Source organism: Bicyclus anynana, chromosome 16 (assembly GCF_947172395.1).
Source record: "Bicyclus anynana chromosome 16, ilBicAnyn1.1, whole genome shotgun sequence".
NCBI lineage: Eukaryota > Metazoa > Arthropoda > Insecta > Lepidoptera > Nymphalidae > Bicyclus > Bicyclus anynana.
In genome coordinates this window covers 3414838-3439766 of record NC_069098.1, presented here as the reverse complement: position 1 = coordinate 3439766, position 24929 = coordinate 3414838, and the positions used below count along the sequence as shown (strand labels likewise).

At 35.2% G+C, this 24929-nt stretch overlaps 2 protein-coding genes across 2 annotated transcripts in view; both read left to right on the top strand.

Moving 5' to 3' along the window:
- Window positions 1-3589: 3589 nt before the first annotated feature.
- On the top strand, window positions 3590-12726 carry LOC112050457 (uncharacterized). Its single transcript, XM_024088726.2, has 9 exons — window positions 3590-3756; window positions 5783-5997; window positions 6534-6744; window positions 7165-7527; window positions 7954-8139; window positions 8874-8995; window positions 9868-10029; window positions 11094-11264; window positions 11702-12726. Exons 2-9 carry the CDS (start codon window positions 5791-5793, stop codon window positions 11990-11992), a joined length of 1713 nt encoding a protein of 570 aa, XP_023944494.2. The 5' UTR covers window positions 3590-3756; window positions 5783-5790; the 3' UTR covers window positions 11993-12726.
- Window positions 12727-16981: 4255 nt separating this feature from the next.
- Window positions 16982-24929, top strand: part of LOC112050465 (uncharacterized) — a 29335-nt gene continuing 21387 nt past the window's right edge. The window contains exons 1-4 of the mRNA XM_052886314.1: window positions 16982-17436; window positions 20183-20393; window positions 21464-21823; window positions 23313-23498. Coding sequence (XP_052742274.1) covers window positions 17248-17436; window positions 20183-20393; window positions 21464-21823; window positions 23313-23498 — 946 coding nt within the window. The 5' untranslated portion in view covers window positions 16982-17247. The remainder of the gene's footprint in view (window positions 17437-20182; window positions 20394-21463; window positions 21824-23312; window positions 23499-24929) is intronic.

The following is a 24929-nucleotide window of genomic DNA, read 5'->3' as shown; positions in this document are numbered from 1 at the left end:
ACATACACACCAACTCCTACTGTAAGACAGTCACGATCGTCAAAATAGTCAAGAAAGCTTCCTCCTCTTTCTCCTCCTAGGGCTCAATACGATTCGATTGTTATCGCCGCGTTGCAACGACTTGCGGTACGGACGGCTAACGGTTTCAGTGTGCTCGTGGCGTTCGAGCCGTCCACATCTCTTGTTGTGTAATTCATTATGGGTTACTTGGGATAGGCGGGGAGAGTAACTTGAGTGGAAAAGGGGAGTGTTTGTTAACAGTCAAAGGATCCTTTAACCCTACACACAACGTTCATTCTCTGCCATTCTAGGGTCTTATTTTGGTTACAGTTTGATTTGTTAATTAAGTCGTCCTGACAAATGTTGTGAATCATAACCTTTGTTCGACATTACTTTCTTATTTTTGTAATCACTTTTGAGTCTGCTAAAAATTTTATTTTCGAAACTTTATCGAAACACATTTTTACACAAAAACGCTTTCTACCAAATCCAGCGCTTTGCTACCACACTACAGCTTTACTACAAGCAAGGTCTTTTGTAAGTAAAATAAATATACTTGAAAAAATTCATTATTCTTCGCACGCCAAATGATGATACCTGTGACTTTTCAAGTCAACAGTCATAACATAAAGTCGATAACAGCTTGACGACGGTAATTTAGATGTCAGCACGTATCTATACGTGCTGTAAATTAAGTCGTCAAGCTTTTATCGACTTTATGTTATGATTGTTATGAAATTGTTTTGCATCACTAATACAACTGTCAGTTTAATCGTCACAGGGATCATCATTCGGCGCGCGAACTATAGGTAAGTGTACTAGGTAAAGATACATAGTCGAATTGTGGGTAGTCGTAAAACTGTCACACACACAAACAAGACCATGGATCATTTCAGTGGTTTCAATTTTCAAAGACAAAGAGAAATTATAGATATACAAGTACATTCCAACAATTCCTCATTGCATGAAGACAAAAGTCTTCGAACAGTGCGTGTTGCCAGTGATGGCTTATCGTTCCGATTCTAAGACTTGGTCGCTAACTATGGCCTTCATTAAAAAGGCTCGGAGTCACACAGAAGGTGATGGAACTGTGCTTGGACTATCTTTGTGTGAACGAATCAGAAATGAGGAGATCTGCAGAATAACCGAAGTCACATAGTTCAACCGGTCAAACCGGTCGAAGCTGAAGTGGCAATGGATGGGGCACCTAGTTTAAGAAGGTTAGGTTAGGTACTGGAATGGCAACCCCGCAATAGAAAGCGCAGTGTTGGTCAACCCCCCACCAGGTGGACTAACGACATCAAGCGAGTTGCAGGGATTCGCTGGTTACGTGCGACTCAGGATCGTGATATTTGGAAGTCTCTACAAAAGGCCTGTGTCCTGCAGTGGACGTCCATCGGCTAATATGATGATGATGATGATGATGATGATGATGATCCCTACGATTGTTTAATAGTAGTTCCCATTATGACAGTTCGTCTAAGTAAGTACTACCACCGCGGCATGCACGTTATGCCTATTCGAAAAGAAAAAAATGGAGAAGGACGTTTCCGTTTTGTAGAATTTATGCGTATAGTCACCAACATAGTTAAACTACAAGAATATTGTAAAACTGCGAAATATGACCACGGGCATAGTCTCTCAGAAATTTAGTTTTTCTTAAACGCAATCTTTTAGTCTTATTAAAATGTTAATCTATAAATGTAAAAGCGAAAGGTCACGAAATATTGAAAACCACTTGACGTACAAAAAAACGTTTATAATAGTCAGTAGACCTCTGCTATGAAAATATATTATAACAGGCCCGGATTAAGGAGGTCTAAGGGCGGACGAAGTCGCCGACGTTCGCTAGTAGGTTCCTACATAGGTACATTACGTACCTGCTGAGGTACATTTCAGATCTATAAAACAATTTTATACTTACAAGGTCGTTTTAGTGCTTAAGTTTTGAGAGTAAGTAGGTAGGTACCTACTAATTTTACCTTCGATTAATTACTGTGGTAATTAATGATTTAATATTGACCGGGTCACATAAACCTACTAATCATCATTACAAACCAGGTCCCGCTCTGTATATGAGATGGGATCAGTGGCGTGTATAAGGTTTGTAACTAGGGTATGCACTGTACATACAAATTGAACTAAATCGAACATTCCTTCTTCAATACGAGATCGTCATTTCTCTTATTACAAGAGTCAAGTTAAGACTTAAGTATTACTCTACAGGGTAGGCAGTGCTTTGTTGCATCTATTTAATGCACGACACTGGATGGGTTATGGTGCTTAGACCCATCACGCGGCTTTGATACGGCTTGTCGGGCTTATCGGATGATCATAATAATAAATTATACCCAGGACTCAAACCTAGAACTACGTGATCCGAAGCCTCTTAGACTAACCACTGGACAAACGAGGCACTATTAACGTGCTAATATTTCGCTTTTTTGTTAGCATGAAATTTACATTATGTAGAAATATTAATCGACTTTGAACCAATTTGAACTTTCAACCTACTATCATAAGATCTTTAATCATTTACCACAAGGTGATCACGTAGCACATGGTAATCACTATGCAAAATAGCCGCATGTAATTTTAGGCCTAATTGTGCAAGTGATAAGGCTTATAAACGTTTGATACACACTTGTTAATGACGCATTACAACACAAATAACCTCTGCCCGAGCGCAATTTAACCGTAGTGTTGCTAGTTTATAAATTTTAACCATTTTATGAGCGCCTGAAGATAAGTACGAGTAAAAGTTAATAGAAAAGAATTAGCTGTGGAATTAGTATATTTTATAACTACTCAAAAGAAAGTTCTGAATTCGACCCATACGTTCGTATATGTATGTTCGTGTTTTTCTCAAAACTATGGAATTGGTTTGGATGGCTGAGTGCTGACTGACTGACTTTTTAAGAAATGTTTAATCATATACCTGATTTGATAGCAGGTTGTGGTTTCTTAGTGAAATTTTAAAATATCGTAAAATTCAAACACAGAAATTATGTAGATACAACTAATAAATGCGTTTCTACACGCCTACACGTATGAAATATTGTCACAAGACAGAATTACGTATACGTATTGGGAACACGCAAATGCCTTTCACTAAAACCAGTTAGAACCTTTTTGGCCTTTTGTTTGCGGGCGAAGAGTAGGTTCTTTCTTATAAGGCAAACTAAAAAATAAAACAAAGAGACCATTATATTAAAAGAGTTATTTTAGAGAAGAAGAAAAAAAGTTCATTGAATTCAAAATAAATGATTACAAACAGTAGAAAGAAAACAAGAATACAAATGAATGCAAGCAAAGAGAGAGAGTTTGGTTTTTATTTTTTATTGAATAGAGTTTTTGTTTATTGAGTAGAGTTTTTGTTTGACGCGGACGAAGTCGAGAGTATTCGCTAGTAGTTTTTATAGGCGTGAACGAATTTGTTTCTTTAAAAAAGCGAATAGTTGTCAGTCTAAGTCTTCTATCAGATGATATCATAGTCATGTCTTGCTTAGAAAAAATAAACTATATGAATGTGGATATTCTACGAAATGCTGACAACACTCGTCACTTCCAGCTCCAATCCAATACCATATACCAGACACCAGTCTGTGTCGTCATCGTGGCTATGTTAAATGTTTACAGTTTCCCGAGGACATAGCATAAGCATTGTTTACTTTAACTGAGCGTTAATCGTTTAAGTTTATAATATAAAATGAAGTGATTAAATCTTCCTTTTAATACAAACTGCATTTTAATAAGGTCAGTATACTTAATAACATTGTCTTTGTGTTAAATGTGTGTATAACGTGGTATTGTTTTTGTGCCTCGCCGGTAAAACGCTAATCAGTATGCATTGTTAGTAAACGGTTCTTGCTTTATCTGCTTTGTCTATTTATACCATATTATTATGAAACTTTATAAGAGTTGTTTTTTACATTGTTATAATATTTTGTCTTTTTAGGGTTCTGTAGTCCACAAGGAACCCTTATAGTTTCGCCATGCCCGTCTGTCTGTCCGTCCGTCCGTCTGTCCTCGGCTTAGCGCAGAGATTATTACTACTAGAAAGCTATAATTACATATAAAAAGTAGCAAAATCAAATCTTGAATAATATTTTTATTTTGGGTATCTTCCCTACATGGTGGTATACGTGGAGGTGATATTTTTCCACTCGTTTATCTCGTAGTATTTTACAAACACGTAAAATATTAACATTTTAAGTGCTTTTCTTAGTCAATTAGTATCCTGTCGCCTCCTGAAAGACATGGGTGGACATATAAGGGTTAAAAAAAAGCTAATTTATTCAACGGAACCTTACACTACGCGTATCCCAACACGCACCTGTCCGGTTTTTTTAATAACTAGCGGACGCCCGCGACTTCGGTCGCCAGATATTCGACTGTAACTATCAATAACTACCTACCTCTTAGAGATAAACTATCAAAATTCTTGAATCTTATTTGTTTAACTTTCAAGCTATACCTACATAATAAAAGAAGTTAAGGACTTTCATACAAAATTTCTACTCCAATTCACCCCATAGAAATTTATTTTCGCATAAATAAAAATCAATTTATATGATCCTATTTTTATGCATACAAAATTCATCAAAACAGTTTTTGTAAGCGCCTCACGTAACATTAACAAATTATATTGAAGATTATTTTTTCATCTCATTAATTCAGTAGGTACTTAAAATAACTGTGAGTTTTAAAATAACAAAGACATTAAATAAATAATATGCGTACCTATACCTACGTACCTAATATTATATCTATTCGTAAATCAAGAGATAATTTATATTTTTTTATTTAATCTATTTTATAGAATAATACGAATAATAAATGATTTAAATAAAATAAGGTAGGATGCATTCTATTTTTCTTATTGCCTTTCTGTTTGCGTCGATTCGCCTTATGTGGAATTGTGGAGACATGGAAAATGGAGAAATTCAACAATTTCTAATACAGCTGTTAGTTGACATTTTCTCATTTAGACCCCATTCGCACGAGCGCTTTTATAACCAGCTTATAAAACATTCAAATACAACAAATGCATTCCCAAGTCTATGTTCACACGTCAGCGTTTAAAAAACGCGACGCTTTTTTCGAGCTGCATTGCATTTTCAATTTTGGGCGTTGGAAATAGACCTACATTTAACTTCATATTATATTTGAACGCTTTTTAATGCCCATTAAAAAAATGTTCATGCGAATGGTGGCTTAAATGTAGGTTTATTTAAAAATACATTATTAAGTCTGATAAATTTTGGTATAGAATTAAATTGGAGCTTAGAACAGAATATAGTTTAATTCCTAAAAAAACAGTATTTACGGTATTTGTGAAAAATATATTTTTTTGAACGGAGTCACGTGCGTCCACTAGAAGGTCAAACAATAAAACAATAAAGGAAGATAATTTTACTCGACAGGTAGGCTTTGAAGTAGCATTTACCGCTTTATCATTCGATAGTACAAAGATAAAAGAACTAAAGAAGCGATTATAGTTTGCGAAAAGATTTCTTAGGATAAGTATTTGCAAAACAATCTCTTATCGCAATGGACTAAGGGCTTGCAATAGCCAGACATACATATTATATAATTTTATGACCTCTAAAAATAAAAAAAAAGTTTAATATAGTGCAGATTGGACCGTGGTTGAGGCATGTCTAGCTATTGCAGGCTCGTTTTACAAGATAAGTTTTATCTAAGTAAATACTACTGAAGAATATTGATGTACCGATACTAAATACAATATTTGATATGTTCACATTGTTTTCTATTACAGCCAAGACAATGTTTTCGAAGATTCTGAGAACATCGAACAAATCGTTGAGGGTGTTGCAGAATGGTTCCGTGTGTAGTGTTAGTATACGGAACCAAAGTGTTTGGACGCAAGAAGGAGTTATCAAATCTCCATACAAAACCGTAGAGATACCAAAGTACACATTGTACCATTATGTATGGCATAATTTGGATAAATGGCCCCAAAGAACCATGGCGGTAAGTTTTGAATTTCATGAGTTTTGTAAAGTACAAAAAATTAACAAATTATGATGATGTTGATGATATTTTAAATTTCTTAAGTCTATAGTAATCGAAAAAATTCTGTGAAAGAAGTCGTCTCGAAAATTTGTTAAGCTAACAATCTTCAGATATGTTTGCGTAACGTAATGCAAAATCTGCTTAATTAAATAATCAAATAAGAATACTTTTAACATAGGTAGTTATAAAATATGTAAGTTAAATGAATGACTAAGTCGTAAATGATATTATTCCCAAACATTCATTTTAAAGCATTTTTAAATTAGCATACTAAACAACAACATTGTTATTGTTTCCCGTTAGAAGATATTCTTAACAGATTTATATATATATTTAGATATATTTATAGATATATTTATCTTTAAAATGTAACGTAAATTCAATTTAATTGCACGTGTTACTTATTTCGATAATAAAGAATTTTGGAGCTAGAAGTGTCCCTTGCAAACAGTTCTGTGAATGTTGTAAAACATAGGAATACACTATCATTCCAGGTTTGCGCAGAAACTGGGAGAGGATACACATATGAGCTAGCGTTTAAATTATCTCATACGTTTGCTGCGAATCTTCGAAAAAAGTTGAAAATACGAGATGGTGATACAGTGATGATTATGTTACCAAATGTGCCCGACTTTCCTCTAGTTGCGATGGGTATTCTAGAAGCTGGTGGAGTCATAAGTACAGTCAATCCAGTTTATAAGCCACGTAAGTTATTAATTACTATTATCATGTAAGTGACAAAACAATATCACAACAATTGCGAGTAGGTAATTAAATTAAAGCTGGCCAATTAAATTTAGTTGTACTTTGGTCATGAGTATTAAGGCAATCTATTTGCGATTTATGAGATTTTTAATTTTTCATACAAAAAAGACCTTTGCTCATTCGAATCCTTCTTAAAAAAATAAATGCTAAATATTCATCTTAAGTCAGGCACAAAAATTCTATGTGAAACTTAACAGAACAAACACCAAAGAAATATAAAATAAACATGATAATATAGAAAAAAATAAACAGTTTTCATAAATAATTATAAATTTATTTATACAGTTCCGGTAAATCAGCTTTGTCATACCTATTATGTTTAAGCTGATTATATGAATGCAAATTAATATCTCGTTACAGAGGAGGTCCAAAGACAGCTACTTATGTCTGAAGCCAAGGCCATAGTGACGCTACCTGAACTCACTAACGTTGTCAAAGAAGCTATAAAGATAGCAAAAGTCAATATACCTATAATAGTCGTCAAAACTAACGGAGAACCGATCCCAGAAGGAACTATCGCTTTTAATGAATTAAGTGAGGACGTTCATGTAGATTTAACGTGTTTGAAAGAAGTTAGAAGAGATTACAAGGACATTTGCTTTTTACCATATTCAAGCGGGACTACAGGACTGCCGAAAGGAGTAGAATTAACACATAGGAACATTGTGGGTAACTGTGAACAGTTTAATAACCCAATAATAAGATGTCACGAGGACACTACAGGTAATGAACTATATTTGTTTTTAATTATATTTGTAATAATTAAAGTCTTAAGCGTAAACTAAATAATAAATAGTTACAATAATAATTAGGCAGCATTTGCATAATTCTGTTCTAAGATTTTTAACCTCTGATTTACGCTACTAAAAATGTGACCTTTTTAGTACGACTATAAAAAGTATATATTAGGATTATCTTATCGTCTGGAGTTCTCTGAAACTCTCAAACTAAAACCACGGCCATATTTATAAACATCGATTAAAATTAAAGCATCAATTTACTTCAAAGTAAACAGAACATTAAGTAGTAGTAATTTGTCCCACTTTATTTGGAAATTGATTATTATTAATGATTATATTATATATATTTTTTTTAAGTAAGTAAGTTTAAATATGGCCGTTAATATATTTTGTGTTTCTCACTTTACAGAGACACATCAAGACGTGGTCCTGGCGGTGCTTCCTTTTTTCCACATCTATGCCGCCACGGCGTTAATGTTTCACAAGATGAGTCAGGGCATCAAGTTGGTGACATTGGCGAGGTTTCAGCCTGAGGTCTTTCTACACACGATCGAGAATTATAAGGTTAACTGGCTGTTCGTTGCACCACCATTGGGTACTTAACATTTTATCTTCTACTATATAAAAGTAAGTCGGGTTTTCCTTCCTGACGCTATAACTCCAGAACGCACGAACCGATTTCGTTCGAAAGATCTCGGGCTCCGTGAGGTTTATAGCAAAGAAAAGTTTACATCGAGTTTCACGCGGACGAAGTCGCGGGCGTCCGCTAGTGTTTTAATAATAATGTTTTGTTTAGCGGAATGTCTACTCAACAGCGAACAAATAACAAACAATATAAATTAAAAAAAAACGTAAGACTAGATTAAAATTAAACGAAAACTTATAAAATAAAAATTTAAGAAAGGGACCACACACCTTGATGAGTGCCTCTGCAGAGCTTGTCTCCCTGGTATTTAGGCGCAACCTTTTACATAAATATAAGACAAGATAATTTTCAACACAATGTCCCATGTGGCTTAAATTTGACAATATATTTCGTTTCAACTAAGCAAAAAACCTTTGCTACAATTACCGACAATAATACAGGTGGCATAAATCGAAACCCGTAACTTGTGAAGCTATTGCTTTGTTGTAATTATTTAGTTCTAAAAGCCGGTTCTATATATTTCTGTGTAGGTACGATTCAATAACAAGTCACTACAACGTTTTTCATCGTAGTTTCCTTATGTTTTTAACGATGCAGTCCAAGATGGAAGTGGAATAACTTGGAAGAGATTCAAATTGGTGTCGTTTGTGGCGATATTACGTTTATGTTTTGTATATTTTCAGTACTTCTCATGACAAACCATCCGCTAGCGTCGCCCAAAATTTACCGACACGTAAATAGCGTTATCAACGGCGCGGCGGGAATGGCTGCCACTGATGTCGAGAGGTTTTTGGATAAAGTTCAGGTATGCGGCAACTCTTTCAAATATATTTAATTTATTTATAATTTTTTTTTGGTATTCTATGAAACCAAACAGGCACAGATAGAAGCAGAATATAAAAATACTGTTTTATAACGTTTCCATATCAACCGATCGAATATCGATTTAAAATTGCAAATCGTTCGCTCAAGGACTGCTAAAAATGTTCTGCTCCAAGGGTCAATTTATCTCTATAGCAAATCCCATCCAAATCGGTGGTCTAGTCATGAAATGTGAGATTATGTTATCTTCTGTAATTGATTTTAGCATCTAATCTAATTTAAATTTATACTTTTGGGAAGCTGCACTATGCCTGGGTGCTATAGGCTATATTTTATCCCCGTATCCTTACGGCAACGGGAACTAAGTAGATAAAATCGTGGAGCTTTGGCTGGTATTGTAAGCGAAGGATCACTCACCACAAAAGTTTGAAAACCATTACCTACAAAAATTAAATTTGGCAAGGAGGATTTTACAACAAGGCCAGATTAAAGAGGTCCAAGGGCGGTTGATTTTGCGGGCGTCCGCTATTTATTTTTTTTATAATCCTGATGATATTTTATGATCCAGAGTATGGTTCTTAATTATATTATCTACAAAACCAACGAAAAGTGCTCAGTACAATGAGAAAAAAATTATAAGCCAGCGTTAGGTCAAAATTGCGGAAAAATCATAAAAAAAAAATTCTATCAATTTCCAAATAAAAATAGAAATATAATATACATGTACAAATAGAATATACATGAGGATAATTCGGATACTCCTCGTTACAAGGCATCCAAATTTTAGCTTTGAACGTCAACTCCCCGACCACCCTGTATAATAATTATTGATGTTTTTTTATAACTTCTTTTTAGCGCAACATTCGTTACAACCAAGGATACGGTCTAACGGAGACCTCACCATGCGTAGCTTTGGGTCACAAGGATATTAAAGATTACGACGTCATTGGTAATGCCGTACCCAACACTGAGCTGAGGATTGTTGATATGGAACTTAAAAATTTAGGCCCTAATCAGGTATGTAACTTACCTATACTAATATTATAAAACTGAAGAGTTTGTTTGTTTGTTTGATTGAACGCGCTAATCTTAGGAACTACTGGTCCGATTTGAAAAATTCTTTCAGTGTTAGATAGCCCATTTATCGAGGAAGGCTATAGGCTATACAATATCCCTGTATTCATACGGGAACGGGAACCACGCTGGTGAAACTGCGTGGCGTGAGCTAGTAATTTATATGTGGTATGTAGCGCTATTCTGGGATGATGTTTTTATAATTTGACTTGTTATGCGAGTTTTGAATTCGTTTCTCTCTCTATAGTAAGTAACCTATCGTGTCAGCTTGCGTAGCCAAGTGGGACGTCGATTGTCTTTCTGCGATCGCAAACGCTTCGAAAACTAGAAAAATGTATGGGAATGACATTTGCTATCGACAGGTCACGTGATCAATATATGTCATTCTTAAACATTTTTCTAGTTTTCGAAACGTTTGCGATCGTAGAAAGAGAATCGAAGTGTCACTTGGCTACAGGGGCTTGTTACATAGATAGATTTATATGTGTGGTGTCACCTAGATTACCTGTTACCCTGAACAGCTGAAAATCAGCGCTGTAATAGAGCTTTATTTGCTTGGTTCATTCAGCACAATACTGACCTAAGTGTTTGATGCTTCTATTCGTACTACATGAGTTTTGGTGGTTGAGGCATCGGACATTTTTCCTAACATATTTTTTAGACAATTAAGTAGAATTGATTTTTTAGACTTTTTTCATGTTCCATATATATTATACATTTTGTATGTTCCATATATGTATAGTTTTTTTTCTTATCTTTTTTTATTAAGAAATAATATAATAAGGAACTTAAGCTGTCTTATCCTAATAACTATACAAATCATGCCCACGTGGAATGGTGGCAAGAATATTGGCTGCATTTCCGCGCTGGACAGCCAGGTTGATCCTTTGTGCAAAAAATGAGCCAGCCCTTCTGTCACCAGTCGTGGCAACTAGCCGCTGTGAAATATTCGGTAAGGTTGATGTTTTGTTGAAATATTTAAATTTAAGTAAAATAAATATTTTCAGATGGGTGAGCTATTAGTCAAAGGGCCCCAAGTTATGAAAGGCTATAGGAACGATCCTGAAGCCAATGCGGACGCGTTCACTGAAGATGGCTTTTTCAGAACAGGCGACTTGGCCACGGCAGATGAAAATGGAATACTCAAAGTTTGCGATAGATTAAAAGAGTTGATTAAGGTAACCATTATGTTAAAAACTGATAACCATTCATCTAGGGCAGAGGTTCCCAGACTTTTTTTTCTCATAGACGACTTTCTAATTTAACTGGTTCCGGTGGACCCCCTGTTAAATTTCTATCTAAAACTCGACAAAAATTTGATTAGCTGAATCAACAGCCATCACAAAATAATAGTTAATTAACTTATTGATTATGCTTTGCCAAAAGTAAAACTGTCCAGGCAAAAAGTCATTTCATATCTAAATACTCATGGATTTAAAATATATTCCAAAAACACATTATTTTATCGATATTATTAAGGGGTTTGTTCGATCCCTTTGACCTGTCTGATCCAATGTCTTGGGATAAAATGGATTGGGATGAGTTTGTGGTCTTATAAGAATATTGTGATCATTTGATTTTAATTTAAACAATTAATATTACAATTTTATTACAGGTAAAAGGTTTCCAAGTCCCTCCAGCGGAATTAGAAGCTGTACTCCGAGATCACCCAGCGGTCAGCGATGCAGCAGTTATAGGAGTGCCTCACAATACAAAAGGGGAATCACCAAAAGCCTTCGTGTCTCTTAAACCTGGAAAAAGTGCTAGTGCCAAAGACCTCTGTGATTTCGTCGCCGATAAAGTGGCGTCTTACAAACGGATAGACGACCTTTTGATAATAGATAGTATACCAAGGTCTTCCGCGGGGAAGGTCTTGAGAAAAGATCTGAAAGACAAGTATTGTTAAGTTTGTTGTTATCTAGAAAACGATAAAGTATACCTATATGCTCAGACCAATTATTGTATAGGACCTGCCTTGCTAGACGTTACTTTTCTGTCAAAGTATATGATCTACGATCTAATGCGATTATAAAAACTGTCTCTATAGTATCTATGTTTCATAGCTGTAATCGTATTAGTGTAATACGCACCACAAATAATTAAAAAGAATATTTGACTTTGGGGAATTAATGCAATAAGGCTTTATTACCCTATACTTTAATTTACTCTTTGGGCTTTATGGACAATGGTGCAATAGAGACCCGGGGTTAATATCTGTTGGAATAATAATTTGAGTAACTATTAAACATTGTTGTGAGCCCAAGAATTGATAATTGCAGAAAAATATACAAGCGACTACAAAATTAAATGTAATCATTTTAGTAAGTAAGACTATAATGTATCTTTTATGTATATAAATAAGTACAGACGTTTACAATCAGCGAAATCGAATAAAGAAACAGTAAAAAATAAAAATAAGGTAAAGTTTAATCCCTAACAATCGAATCTAATGATTAATGAAAATTATAAAATGGGTGCTATATTATTATAAAAATCAAATTAATTATTTTTATATATGTTTTGTTTATAAAAGACTTTATATGCTGTTATGACTTATTAAGAATATTTTTGTATATAATCTATAGGACTATATATAACTTTCTAAAAGAAGGGCTCAATAAATGTCTGAAAAAATAAAATTAATGGGTTTTATTCAATAACACTGATATTACCTGACTACCGCGCAATCTATTCTTGATTCAACCAAAGGGCAATGGTCATCCCCGGCCCAGGCCTACCCTAACAACCTGGTAGTTTACTTATATCTAAAAAAATCTTGTTCATTCTACTTTAATACATTACTTTATCAAAAACAGTTAGCTACAACGTTTTTCGACATTTTTAATTCATCTTTAATTTGTCCACAACGGGGACAAGTCGTTGACCATACAGCCTTATGATTGATTTGTTATTTCGTTTTCTTGTTTGTTAACAGAAAAAAATAATTTACACAGTTCACAGCTTCTTGGTAACAGAAAAAAATAATTTACACAGTTACTTCGCCATTTTGGTTACACCGGCGAACAATTTGCAAAAGTAATAAAAAAAATTATTTGTCTCTAAGAAACATTCTTTTACGAAGTCTATTATTTAACTAGATATTTACTTATTACATCATATTATCCATCCATGTACTTTTACACGGGGGTATACCTAGGTTCCCTGGGCAGGCGTTGTATGGGCCGGTGGCCATTCCTCTTTGAATTTACACTGCGTTCGTAGGAGTAATTCAAGAATTTGGGTATGATGCTTGTACTAGAAAGTTCATCTTTAAGGCCTACTTCGGACTTAGTATTTTAGTCGAGTACGAACGATTTTTGGGCGGTAAATCCAAAAATTGTTCGTACTCGACTAGAATACTAAAGTAATCTGTACTTCCTATAAGAAACATTGCTTGCATTGCAGTGTTTTGATTAGACGGTGTGATTGTTAATAAGATTCAATTGCCTAATTAATTATAATTATTATTGTAATTTTAATTAATTATGATTAATGAAATAGTTGATTAAACTAAAAAAAATATAATTAATACTGCTGAATTAAATTACAGAGTCAATGCAATGTTATGGTGCTGATACTCCGCGGTCATAAAATTTTACAGATTGTGTTAAAATTGCAGTGTATGTCAATTTCATTAACAAATGTTCAATCTTAATGATTGATCATACGATCAATCCATCAATCAATCAAATAATCGAAACATTTGTTTATTTATGTAGCATTCGGCAACTTAGGTGATAATACATTGGCTGTCTTAATGTTAATACTATAGATTTACTTACATGAAGCCGAGATGACTACAATTGTAATGAAGATACATTGTTTCGCCCTCAACGGCGTGCTTTCACTTTAACTTACAACTTTTTCAAAAATGACAAGGCATTATAAAATTTTATCATTAGGTACATTACCATGTTATCAAAAAGCCGTGATAGCACAATGACCTCTGCCTTTGATTCGAAGGGCGTAGGTTCGTATCCGGTCCGGGGCATGCACCTCCGACTTTTCAGTTATGTGCATTAATATCACTTGCCTTAAACGGTAAAGGAAAGACATCGTGTGGAAACCTGCTAATACGCATTGGGCTAGTGGGGTGGACTATTAGCCTAATCCCTCTTATTCTGAGAGGCGACTCGTGCTCAATAGTGAGCCGAATATGGGTTGTTAATGATGACGATGATGTTGAATATATATAAGAAAAGTACCGCTCAGAAATGACGGCATGGTGTTCAGAGTTATTTTATGATATAGTAACAGCCTTCTAAGCGTTATTCACGTTGGTTCATTTCACAGGTTAATTATTTCCAAGGACTTGTAGTCTATACCAGAGTTCCCCAAACTTTTTTGTGACGTTGACCCCTTGCCATGTTTTTCCGTTATGAATGTTATTTAAACGGTACATACCACGATAAAACGACGAGATTTTTATTGTCGATATTTCGACCCAGTTGCATGGATCGTGGTCACGACGGGACTGAAGTTGCGAGATGAGAAGTGAAGTCAGCTGTTAGGATGGTTGATTTCCACGGACCGCCACTATATACCCCGAGTAGTTCGAGAAGCCATTGAAATTCGAAAATACAAAAATTTCAATCGGGAAGATGGTTTCAAACTAGCCAGCGAGTGGAACCCGGTAGTAGAATTGTGCAAACCAAGAGGGCGCCGCGATACGCATAATAACAAGAGCGATGTCGTGAGTGTGGTTTGCCTAAACAGCCAAAAACGCGAGGTTGTTGAAAAAAGAAAAAGAACAAGAAAGAGGGTAGATCGATTCTGCCCCTAACAGCTGACTTCACTTCTCATCTCGCAACTTCAGTCCCGTCGTGACCACGATCCATGCAACTGGGTCGAAATATCGACAATAAAAATCTCGTCGTTTTATCGTGGTATGTACCCGTTTAAATAACATTCATAATGAACAACCACGAAATAAGTTTAAAATCATATGTTTTTCCGTGTTGGGTAGACCCCCTACTTAGCTGATATTGATTTCCTGTAAATTTCTAACTGTAGTGAAGTTTTAATGTTAAAAACTTAAAATAAAAACACATGTTAATTTATAATTTTTTTTAAATTAAGTTCATTTATTAATTGAATTTAAATTAAAACTACTCAAAATCAAATTTTGTATCTGTTATGTAAAATATACGTAACATTAAATATACATAAAATAAACTATAAATAAAATAACATAAGCATTAACTCAATATTTTTAGTGAGAAGGATGAACTTGATGCTTTAATAATAAAGATATAAGATAGATGTAAGTAAATAGGTACTATCAGTATATGTGTTAAGATCCACTATCGTGGACCCCCATTTTCATTTCATGGACCTCCAAATTTTTTTTCGCTGACGTAGACCCCTTGCAGGTTGTCATAGACCGCTGGGGGTCGATATAGACCACTTTGGGAATCACTGGTCTATACGAAGATCATGTACCTAATAAATGTTGTTTTACTGACAATTGATAGTCATGTTCAATAATAAGTAGGTGTATAATATTGTATATTATTAGTAGATAAAAATTCAGAGTCAGGGTCATTAGCTGATAACGTAACTATCAAAAAGCAATGATATAATATCCACTTACAAAATGTTATCTTATCATATTATATAGTTACCCTATAATACACTTACAGTGACTTTCTCAATATTTTTTTACCTATTTAATGTTTATTTTCGATCTGTACTATCGAACTCGAATCGTTATGAACTGACTCTTCGGATGATAAATGTCAAAGAGTTATGGATGTGCCGTGCATACTGGTCACGTGGTCTATAAAATTATATAAATTACCTAATTTTAAGTCCGGTAATACTTTAATGATAAGGAGCCGTGATAGCGCAGTGGATATGACCTCTGCCTCCGTTTCCGGAGGATGTGATTTCGAATCCGGTCCGGGATTCAACTTTACAGTTGTGTGCATTTTAAGAAATTCAATATCACGTGACTCAAACGGTGAAGGAAAAACATCGTGAGAAAACCTGCATACCTGAGAATTTTCTTAATTTTCTGTGTGTGTGAAGTTTGTCAATCTGCATTGGGCCAGCGTGGTGGACTAAACTGGTCGGTCAGCAGTGAGCCGAATATAGGTTGATAATGAGGAATACTTTAATAAAAACATTTATTAACAGGACTTCTTTTTTTTTTAATGCAAATTGGCTCGCGTTTGACCATGATCTAACCTGATGGTAAGTGTAGATATAGTCTAAGATGGGACACGCTTGCCTTGAAGGTGCCTATTTACTCTTGTTTTGAAGATACCCAGGTTATAAGATTCAGGAAACAGACTTGGGAAGGGTATTCCAAACCTTAGCCGTGCGTAAGAGAAAAGAAGACGCAAAGCGTTTTGTACGGGTCCTAGGGACATCTACAACATAGAGATGAAAACCCACCCGATGTCTTGCGGTGCGATGGTAAAAAGGCGAAGGTGGTATGACATCGAATAGCTCCTGAGCTGACAGTGTGTCTACTCGATAACTATCTGGACGCTATCAGAAAGAGAATCAGGAAAACGTATTCTATATACTTATACAAAGTAATACATAATTACCTCTTTCGTATCTCGCTTAGTGTTCATGTTAGATCACTACTATAGTGTAGGCTTGTTATGGACTGACTCTTCGGAATTTGGATCATAAATATCAATAGCGGCGCATACTGGTCACGTATTGTATAAAATTATATCAATATTCTACTACCATACCTACATATTGCTACGTAACCTAATTTAGTACTTATTATATAATAAAGTATATAATAAGTACTAACATAAACTGCCAGTGAACCTACTCGATAACTATCTGGTCGCTATCAGAAAGAGAATCACTAAAAACGTATTCTATATAAGTACCTACACAAATTAAAACATAATCATTTCGTATCTCGCTTACCCACTTAAATTCGAAATTGTTATTCGAAAGGACGTGTTTCATAAATTACTGCAGTAATTGTTGGTTTATTATTATTGGAAAAAGTAATTACTTAATAATTATTTAATTGACATTAAATAGTTTAAACCTAGCGAAGATTGTCTTATGTCTTCATTGTTCTCATTTTTAATTAGTGGTATAATATTTCGTGTAGCTAATTATTAAAAGGTTAGCAGTATCTGTAACTTATAATTATTTTATTAGTGTCTGAACTACAGTGGAGTCATGTTGTTAGCGCGAGTGTTAAACAGAGTGACGGAGAAGAGAATGTTTATTGTAAAATATAAGCATACGAGTATCTGGACTGCTGAAAGGACTGTGAAATCGCCTTTTGACGACGTAGTGATTCCTGAGACAACTATCGCTGAATATGTGTGGCGGGATTTGGGCAAATGGTCCGATAAAACTGCAGTGGTGAGTCAGAATAAAAAGTAATAGATCATTATCATCAATACATTATACATCAATCATTAACAGCCGATGGTGTCCACAACTGGACATAGGCTTCTTGCATGGGTCTCGAGCCGCCAGTAGGGGGTCGACCGACACTGCTATTTCCGGTGCGGTGTTGCAATTCACCTTGGGACCCCAACGTCCATCGGCTCTTTGAACTATGTGGTATGCCCATAGCAACTTCAGTTTCGCGACTCAGATATGTTAGTGACTTTGGTTCGTCTGCGAATCTCCTCATTTCAGATTTGATCACGTAGATAAACGACAAATATATATCTCCATCACCCGATGAGTGAGTTTGAGCCTTCTAATAAGGCCCATAGTTAGCAACTAATGAATAAGTTCGTATAAATAAAATTAAACTGTCTGTCTTTAGTTTAAAAACTCTGATTATTTACACAATACTAAAACAAAATCGATGTTATTTAAAATTGTTGTCTGTCTGTCTGTCCGGGCTAATCTGGACCAATTTAGATGGGACTTTACTGAAAGATAGAGGAGGTCATGGAGCAACATAATAGGCTATTTTTGTCCGGGGAAATTCATGGTTCCCGCGGGATATATGAAAAACTAAACTTCATGTTGCTGGCCGCGATGCCATGTAGGTAATATGGGCCCGCAGATTCTGATCTGATGAAGTGTCCATATCTATCACGGTTAATGGTGTATCTCATTAGACAGACAGACAGACGGTCAGCGGTTTTGTTATGGCACCTTTTTCAATTAATTTTTATTGTTATTGTTAGTTGTTATAAAGGCAATATAAATAGATAGGTCCGTCTACCAATCACAGCTCAGCAGGCTAATCTATCTTTGACGTATGCTAGTTGACACGTACGAAATTGAGATTCTAGGTAAAAATATCATCCGTTGCTTACTGGTGGATATATTACACAGTAGGTAAATGACATTTAGTCAATTGTTTTGATGTTTATTTTAATAGTTTGTTATTAAAGATCGAAATACTGAATAGACCAGGAGGGTATTAACCTATGCATTATTTTATTTAGACAAGAAACTATCATAGCCTTATAAAATATTAAGTAAGAGTTGGGTAATTATTACACTGTACACATCGTTACACTACATAGTTTTTTTGGAGTTTATTGGAGTTTACTCCATATGAATCGATTTTTTATATATAAGGCGCCCGGTATGAGAAAAATCCGAGGGGTAAAACCAACTGAACTAACGAAAAAGTGGCACGTTTTTGGTGCGCAACTTTCTAATTTAGCTGTGAGTGTATTGAGACGTACATAGGGTATGCTGTATAGGCGACTATACCTATATACTATATGTTATTGGGCTTGTTTGTTTAATGATTATATCATTGTAAGAGTAAAATATATAATGTGAAGTATATTATAAAGTCTATTAGTTATTTTACAATTCTATACATTTAGTCTTCTTTAACATAAGTATTACTAAAGCCCTACTCGATGTGCACTGTTTACCAACAAAAAAAAGTGTGTATGTTAAAAAAAACAAAAAGTTAGCTCGAAGCACGTCTCAATACTCGCGCCTTATAAGTGAAAGGTGCGCAACCGAGGTGCAGCAGGCCGCGGCGTGCGCACCCGCCTACAGCGTGCACATGGGTGCGATGTGCAAGTTGTTGGCGGCACAGCGCACGGTGAAAGGTGCGCAGAATAGGTTGCACACAAAAAACGTAACGAATGTCATTTCATAACTTATTGGAGTTTACTCCTTAACAATCGATTTTTCATTTATACCCCTCGGTACGTTTTTTGTGCGCGTAAAGTGTTTTTACTCTCTTACTTCCAAACCGCTAATTAACAATGTTTACCGGGTTAATTTGTATATTTATAATATTAGATACCAGCAGACCTTGCGTACAATGTAATTGAGAACGCCATTTCCTAAATGATAATGTCTTCCACTCCCTATATATTTATGAAAAGTATGTCATATAATTATTATATATTATATATTAAAAGAGTTATAAAAACTGATAATACATGATAATGAGTTATAAAAACTTACATAAAATAATTTAATTATCAACATAACAATGCAAATCGTTCAGGACTGGAGCTTATCAAGACGCCAAAGTTTTATGTAAAGCATAGAAAGCAAATTTCTAGCTCTTAGACTGTGGAAAAAAGGTTGAAGTAATCATCATTCTAAAAGACTAATAGATATAGGAAGGAAGTATTCCCATAGGAAGTAACTTCTGTTTTGTTTCTAGGAAAAAATAGACTTCTTCCGTTTTGTTTGTAGGAAAAAATAGAGACAACTTGTTATCACAATATTGGCTTGACCGGAGTCTTTTCAGAAGATTTTTGTAGTGAGGATTTTTATACTAATGATCAGTGGATCAGACAGTTAAAAATCGTTATCTGCCCGAAAATCAGCTTCATAGATTTCCATATATTTTTATTTTTAACTTGTATTACTAGCAAATGCCCCTGCTAAATGTGGAACCTTTCTTACCTCAAAGAACGTATTTCATACAAAGCTTTTTCAAACAATTCTTACTATTATAGTCAAATTTCAATCATTTTACACGTAACAAATAATATACTTGAATCTTTCTTATTAATTACTCTATCTATTGGTAAAAATCTCATCAATATCCGTCCAATAGGTTCGAGTTTATCGGGAACGGACAGACGGGGTGGAGGATTTTGATTCATGATATATTTATATTCATAGATTTTGCCGTTAAGTTTATTTGATTTTTTTACAGATCTGTGGCGTAACCGATAGAAAGTATACGTATTTAGAGTTATATAAACAATCCCAGACGTTTGGTGCTAGTTTGAGGAAAAAGTTCAAAATACAGGATGGTGATGTTGTTACTATTATGTTATCCAATTCACCAGAATATGCCACTGTTACATTGGGTATACTTGCAGCTGGAGGAGTAGCTTCCACCATAAACCCACTTTACACTGTTTGTAAGTATCTATTTATGTAACAACAATCATCATCATCATCATTGCCATCGTCATAATCATTATCAGCCTGTTCGTCCTTATATTATGAGTAGGGATATTTTATATTAAAGCCACATAAATGTTGCTACAACGCCGGTTGGCGGGTTTAGGGTAATAATGTTTGATTTTGTGACGAATACTAGCAGGTTTTTCTCGAACCCAGAACCTCGTGATCCGAGCCACAGAGGATAACCACTGAACTAACGAGGCGTTTATAACAACAATGACATATACCAATAATACCAACGAAAAAATAATACATGGTAAAAACCTTAGATACATATATAGGTGTCAAAGGTAAAAACAATCAACTTTAAGAACAAGAAAAAGAGAAAAATAATACTTGCAGCAGGCTTGACATGATGCTTTAGATAATATGTATAAATATCTTGTGTATGAAATAGTAGATTGTTATACAAGGGGCTAAAAAGACCCATTATTTACGAGGTATTTTTAGGGCCCGAGACGAAGACGAGGGCCGCCTAAATAGAAACCGAGTTTATAATTGGTTTAGCCCCACGTGTTACACTCTGCTTTTCACTAAGATTGCGAGAAAATAAAATAGTTTAGTATGATTTATTTTAATTGAAAATTAAATGTACAAAGTCTACAATTCATGTCTTCAAATATCGCAATATTTGCAACTCAATAAAAATTAAATAAAAAAATGAACGCATTCCACAGACAAGAACACTGCATTTCATTCCAATTTAAAGTTTTTTATTTATTTTTCAAAACAATCAGGACTTACCTATGATGATTCTATTTCCGAATAAAACCTCCTCCGTTTTATAGTAGGCTAGTACTTGGCTAGTACTCGTAACAGACAAGAATTAAAAAAACAAAATTATTTTAGCCCCTAGAGGCTAAAATGCTTGTTTAGCCCCGCTGTGGAGTGGTAATATGACAGTGTTTTTGAGCAAGAGTAGTGAAAATATATTTATTGATCTTGATTGTTTTGATTGATGAGTGATAGAATAATTTTAATAAAAAAAAATGTAGACACTAATGCAAAGATTCATAATTTCCAGATGAAGCCCAAAAACAAATTGCATCCTCCGAGACAAAACTAATAGTGACTAGTCCAGAAAATGTAAATGTAGTAAAAGAAGCCATAAGTTTAAGCAAGTTAAACATACCAGTTATAATAGTAGATTTCGATAAAGATCGACCTGATGATACGGTTTCTTTCAAGGAACTTGTAAATGACCCTCATATAGATAAAGATATTTTAAAAGGAGTTAAAAGATCAGCTGATGATGTCTCTCTTCTGCTGTATTCAAGTGGTACAACAGGACTTCCTAAGGCTGTTGAGTTGACGAATAAAAATATTGTTGCTAACTGCCAACAACAAAATGCGGAAAGGTGCAAAAAGTTCAATGATACAACTGGTGAGTGTTTGGATAAGATCTAAATAAGTATGTTTTTAAATATAGAAATATTAACTGCTAAATATTGACTGATACACAGGTAATAATGTCAAGTGACATTTGATAAAAATGATGTTTATAAATTATCATATTTTGTCTGTGTGTGTTCGGTAAACAACGGTAGAGTCCTTTTCATGAAAGAAGTCCCGTGGTTAAAACCTGAATTAAAATTATTAAATATTGCCTTACACAAATGACAATAAGACCGACATTACCAAATGAAAATGAGCGCCATTAAGACATTAGCGCCGCGTCTGGGGGACTTCTTTCGTGAAAAGGAATATAGTTTACTAAACGGCTTTCGATGTCAAACGTCTCCTCATGTATCATTCTATTATAATTACACTAGCGGACTCGCTCAAGCTTCGCTTTGACTTATTAATTTATTTATTTGCACTTCTTCCCTATCCCTACCTTACACTACCATACTCCTACCCCTACCCCTACCCTACCCCTACCCTACTTCTACTCTACCCCTACCCTACCCTACCCTACAACTACCCTACCACTACCCTACCCCTACCCTATCCCTATACCATAAACCTACCCTACCACTACCCTACCCTACCCCTACCCTAAAGTGTTTTCGACTATTATTACCACCATCACATTAAATTAAATTATGAAATAACCTTGACCTTTCAAAAGTGCTTGTAAACTAAGCCTAATTGAAATAAATGAATTTTGACTTTTTATTACATCTAACGGTGAAGGAAAACATCGTGAGGAAACCTGCATACCAGAGAATTTCTTAATTCTCTGCGTGTGTGAAGTTTGCCAATCCGCATTGGGCCAGCGTGGTGGACTATTGGCCTAACCCCTCTCATTCTGAGAGGAGACTCGAGCTCAGCAGTGAGCCGAATATGGGTTGATGACGACGATTACATCTAAAGCCGAATTATCTTCCAAAAATAGAATAACCGTGTATTCGACAAAACCTTGCTTGTAAAAATCCATAGCCATATAAATTTCGACGGGCTCCGAGTCTCATTGGACTTACAAGACGGAGGTTCTGGGTACGATCACCGGCTGGGCCAATTGAGGTTTTCTTAATTGGTCCCGGTCTGGTGGGAGGCTTCGCTGTGGCTAGTTACCACCCTACCGCTCATTACTTAGCATCAGATGAGATTATAGTCAAGGACTAACTTGTAAAGAATATAAAAAAAAACTTGTAAAGAATAAAAAAAATGTTTTTTTGTATACAACGTTGGCTTTCTAATAAATAAATATATAAATGTTAATATATAAATCCTCCTCCTAACAAGTTAGCCCGTTTCTATCTTAGACTGCATCATCACTTACCATCAGGTGAGATTGTAGTCAAGGACTAACTTGTAAAGAATAAAAAAAAAACTTGTAAAGAATAAAAAAAAATGTTTTTTTTTTTGTATACAAAGTTGGCTTTCTAATAAATAAATATATAAATGTTTCCTTTTATGTTTCGTTTCAGAGACAAATCAAGATATAACACTGGCTTATCTTCCGATGTTTCATTGCTATGGGTTATCAGTTATCAACATTCACAAATTGTCAGTTGGCTTAAAACTGGTGACTCTTCCCAAATTTCGTCCCGATACTTTTTTAAGTACATTGGAAAAACATAAATTTGATCTGATGTATGTGGCTCCACCTACAGGTAATTTCATATATATATATTTTTATTTATACTATAACTTCGTCCACGTGGAATTTCGTCGTCATCAACCCATATTCGGCTCACTGCTGAGTTCGAGTCTCCTCTCAGAATGAGAGGGGTTAGGCCAATAGTCCACCACGCTGGCCCAATGCGGATTGGCAGATTTCACACACGCAGAGAATTGAGATAATTCTCTCGAATGCAGGTTTTCTCACGATGTTTTCCTTCACCGATTGAGACACGTGATATTTAATTTCTTAAAATGCACACAACTGAAAAGTTGGAGGTGCATGCCCCGGACCGATTTCGAACCCACACCCTCCGGAATCGGAAGCAGAGGTCATATCCACTGGGCTATCACAGCTCACAAATTTTCACAAATACCTCGGGAACCATAGATTTTACCGGGATAAAAAGTAGCCTATGTGTTAATTTAGAGTAAAATCTATTTCCATTCCATAAAATCGCTTTAGTAGTAGCAGCGTTAAAGAGTAACAAACATCCAAACAAACATTATTATAATATTAGTAGGATAGGATATATATTAAGTGTATTTTAATTTAGTTTCAAAACCAACTAGGCACAAAAAGTTAAAAAAAAAAATAGTTTTCAAGTAAATGTATGATTATATTTAAACAGCAATCGTTGAGTTGCTAGTTCTTCATAAATAAGTAGATTCTATAAAACAAATAGACATACTAGCTTGGCATGTTCGTTGATTACACTTGCACCGGGACCGGGTAAGAGCAGGGCGGAGATATTATTAAATAAAATCCGGTGAGATAAAAATATAATTTGTATTCAATAATTTAATCTAAAATACTAGCTCGCGGTAGGCACACGAAATTTGTAGGGTCGTGGTAGTCCGTATTTTATCTGCTAATCTTTGATGTTGCTGTATGAAGTACTCCCCTGTTGTGATGCCGAGATGTAAGGTGGCACCAGGACGCGGAGAACCCGACGGGATTTGGTTCAGGGCACGTCGGATGCGTAGACACGTGTACACGTAGATGATTCGATTCGTTGTTTATCCTGATGTATAATCCGTGCATCGAAGAATAAGAGCAACGGCGACGACGACGAAGACGACGACGACGGAGGCGTCGAAGGCGACGAAGGCGACGAAGGCGACGAAGGCGACGAAGGCGACGAAGGCGACGAAGGCGACGAAAGCGACGAAGGCGACGAACCCTGGAATCGATACAGTACCTAATTAGCGGTAGCTATATCAATTCGTCCTGGTGACCACTGACCGGCGGATGTGCGAAACAGGTTTGTACTTACACATAGAAGAAATGCCGGTGTGGTGGTAACAACCAGAACGAAGTAATATTTAAAACAAAATTAGTATATAATAAGCTGAAGGCTAAATGATTCGAATAAATTGAAGATTTATTCGAATTGCGGGTCAGCAAAGAAAAAGTTGTATGA

Coding starts and splice junctions, on each gene's coding strand:
- LOC112050457 (XM_024088726.2), top strand. CDS start 5,791: ATGTTTTCGAAGATTCTGAGAACATCGAACAAATCGTTGAGGGTGTTG. Junction 5,998..6,533: donor GGCCCCAAAGAACCATGGCG/GTAAGTTTTGAA, acceptor CTATCATTCCAG/GTTTGCGCAGAAACTGGGAG. Junction 11,265..11,701: donor GATTAAAAGAGTTGATTAAG/GTAACCATTATG, acceptor ATTTTATTACAG/GTAAAAGGTTTCCAAGTCCC.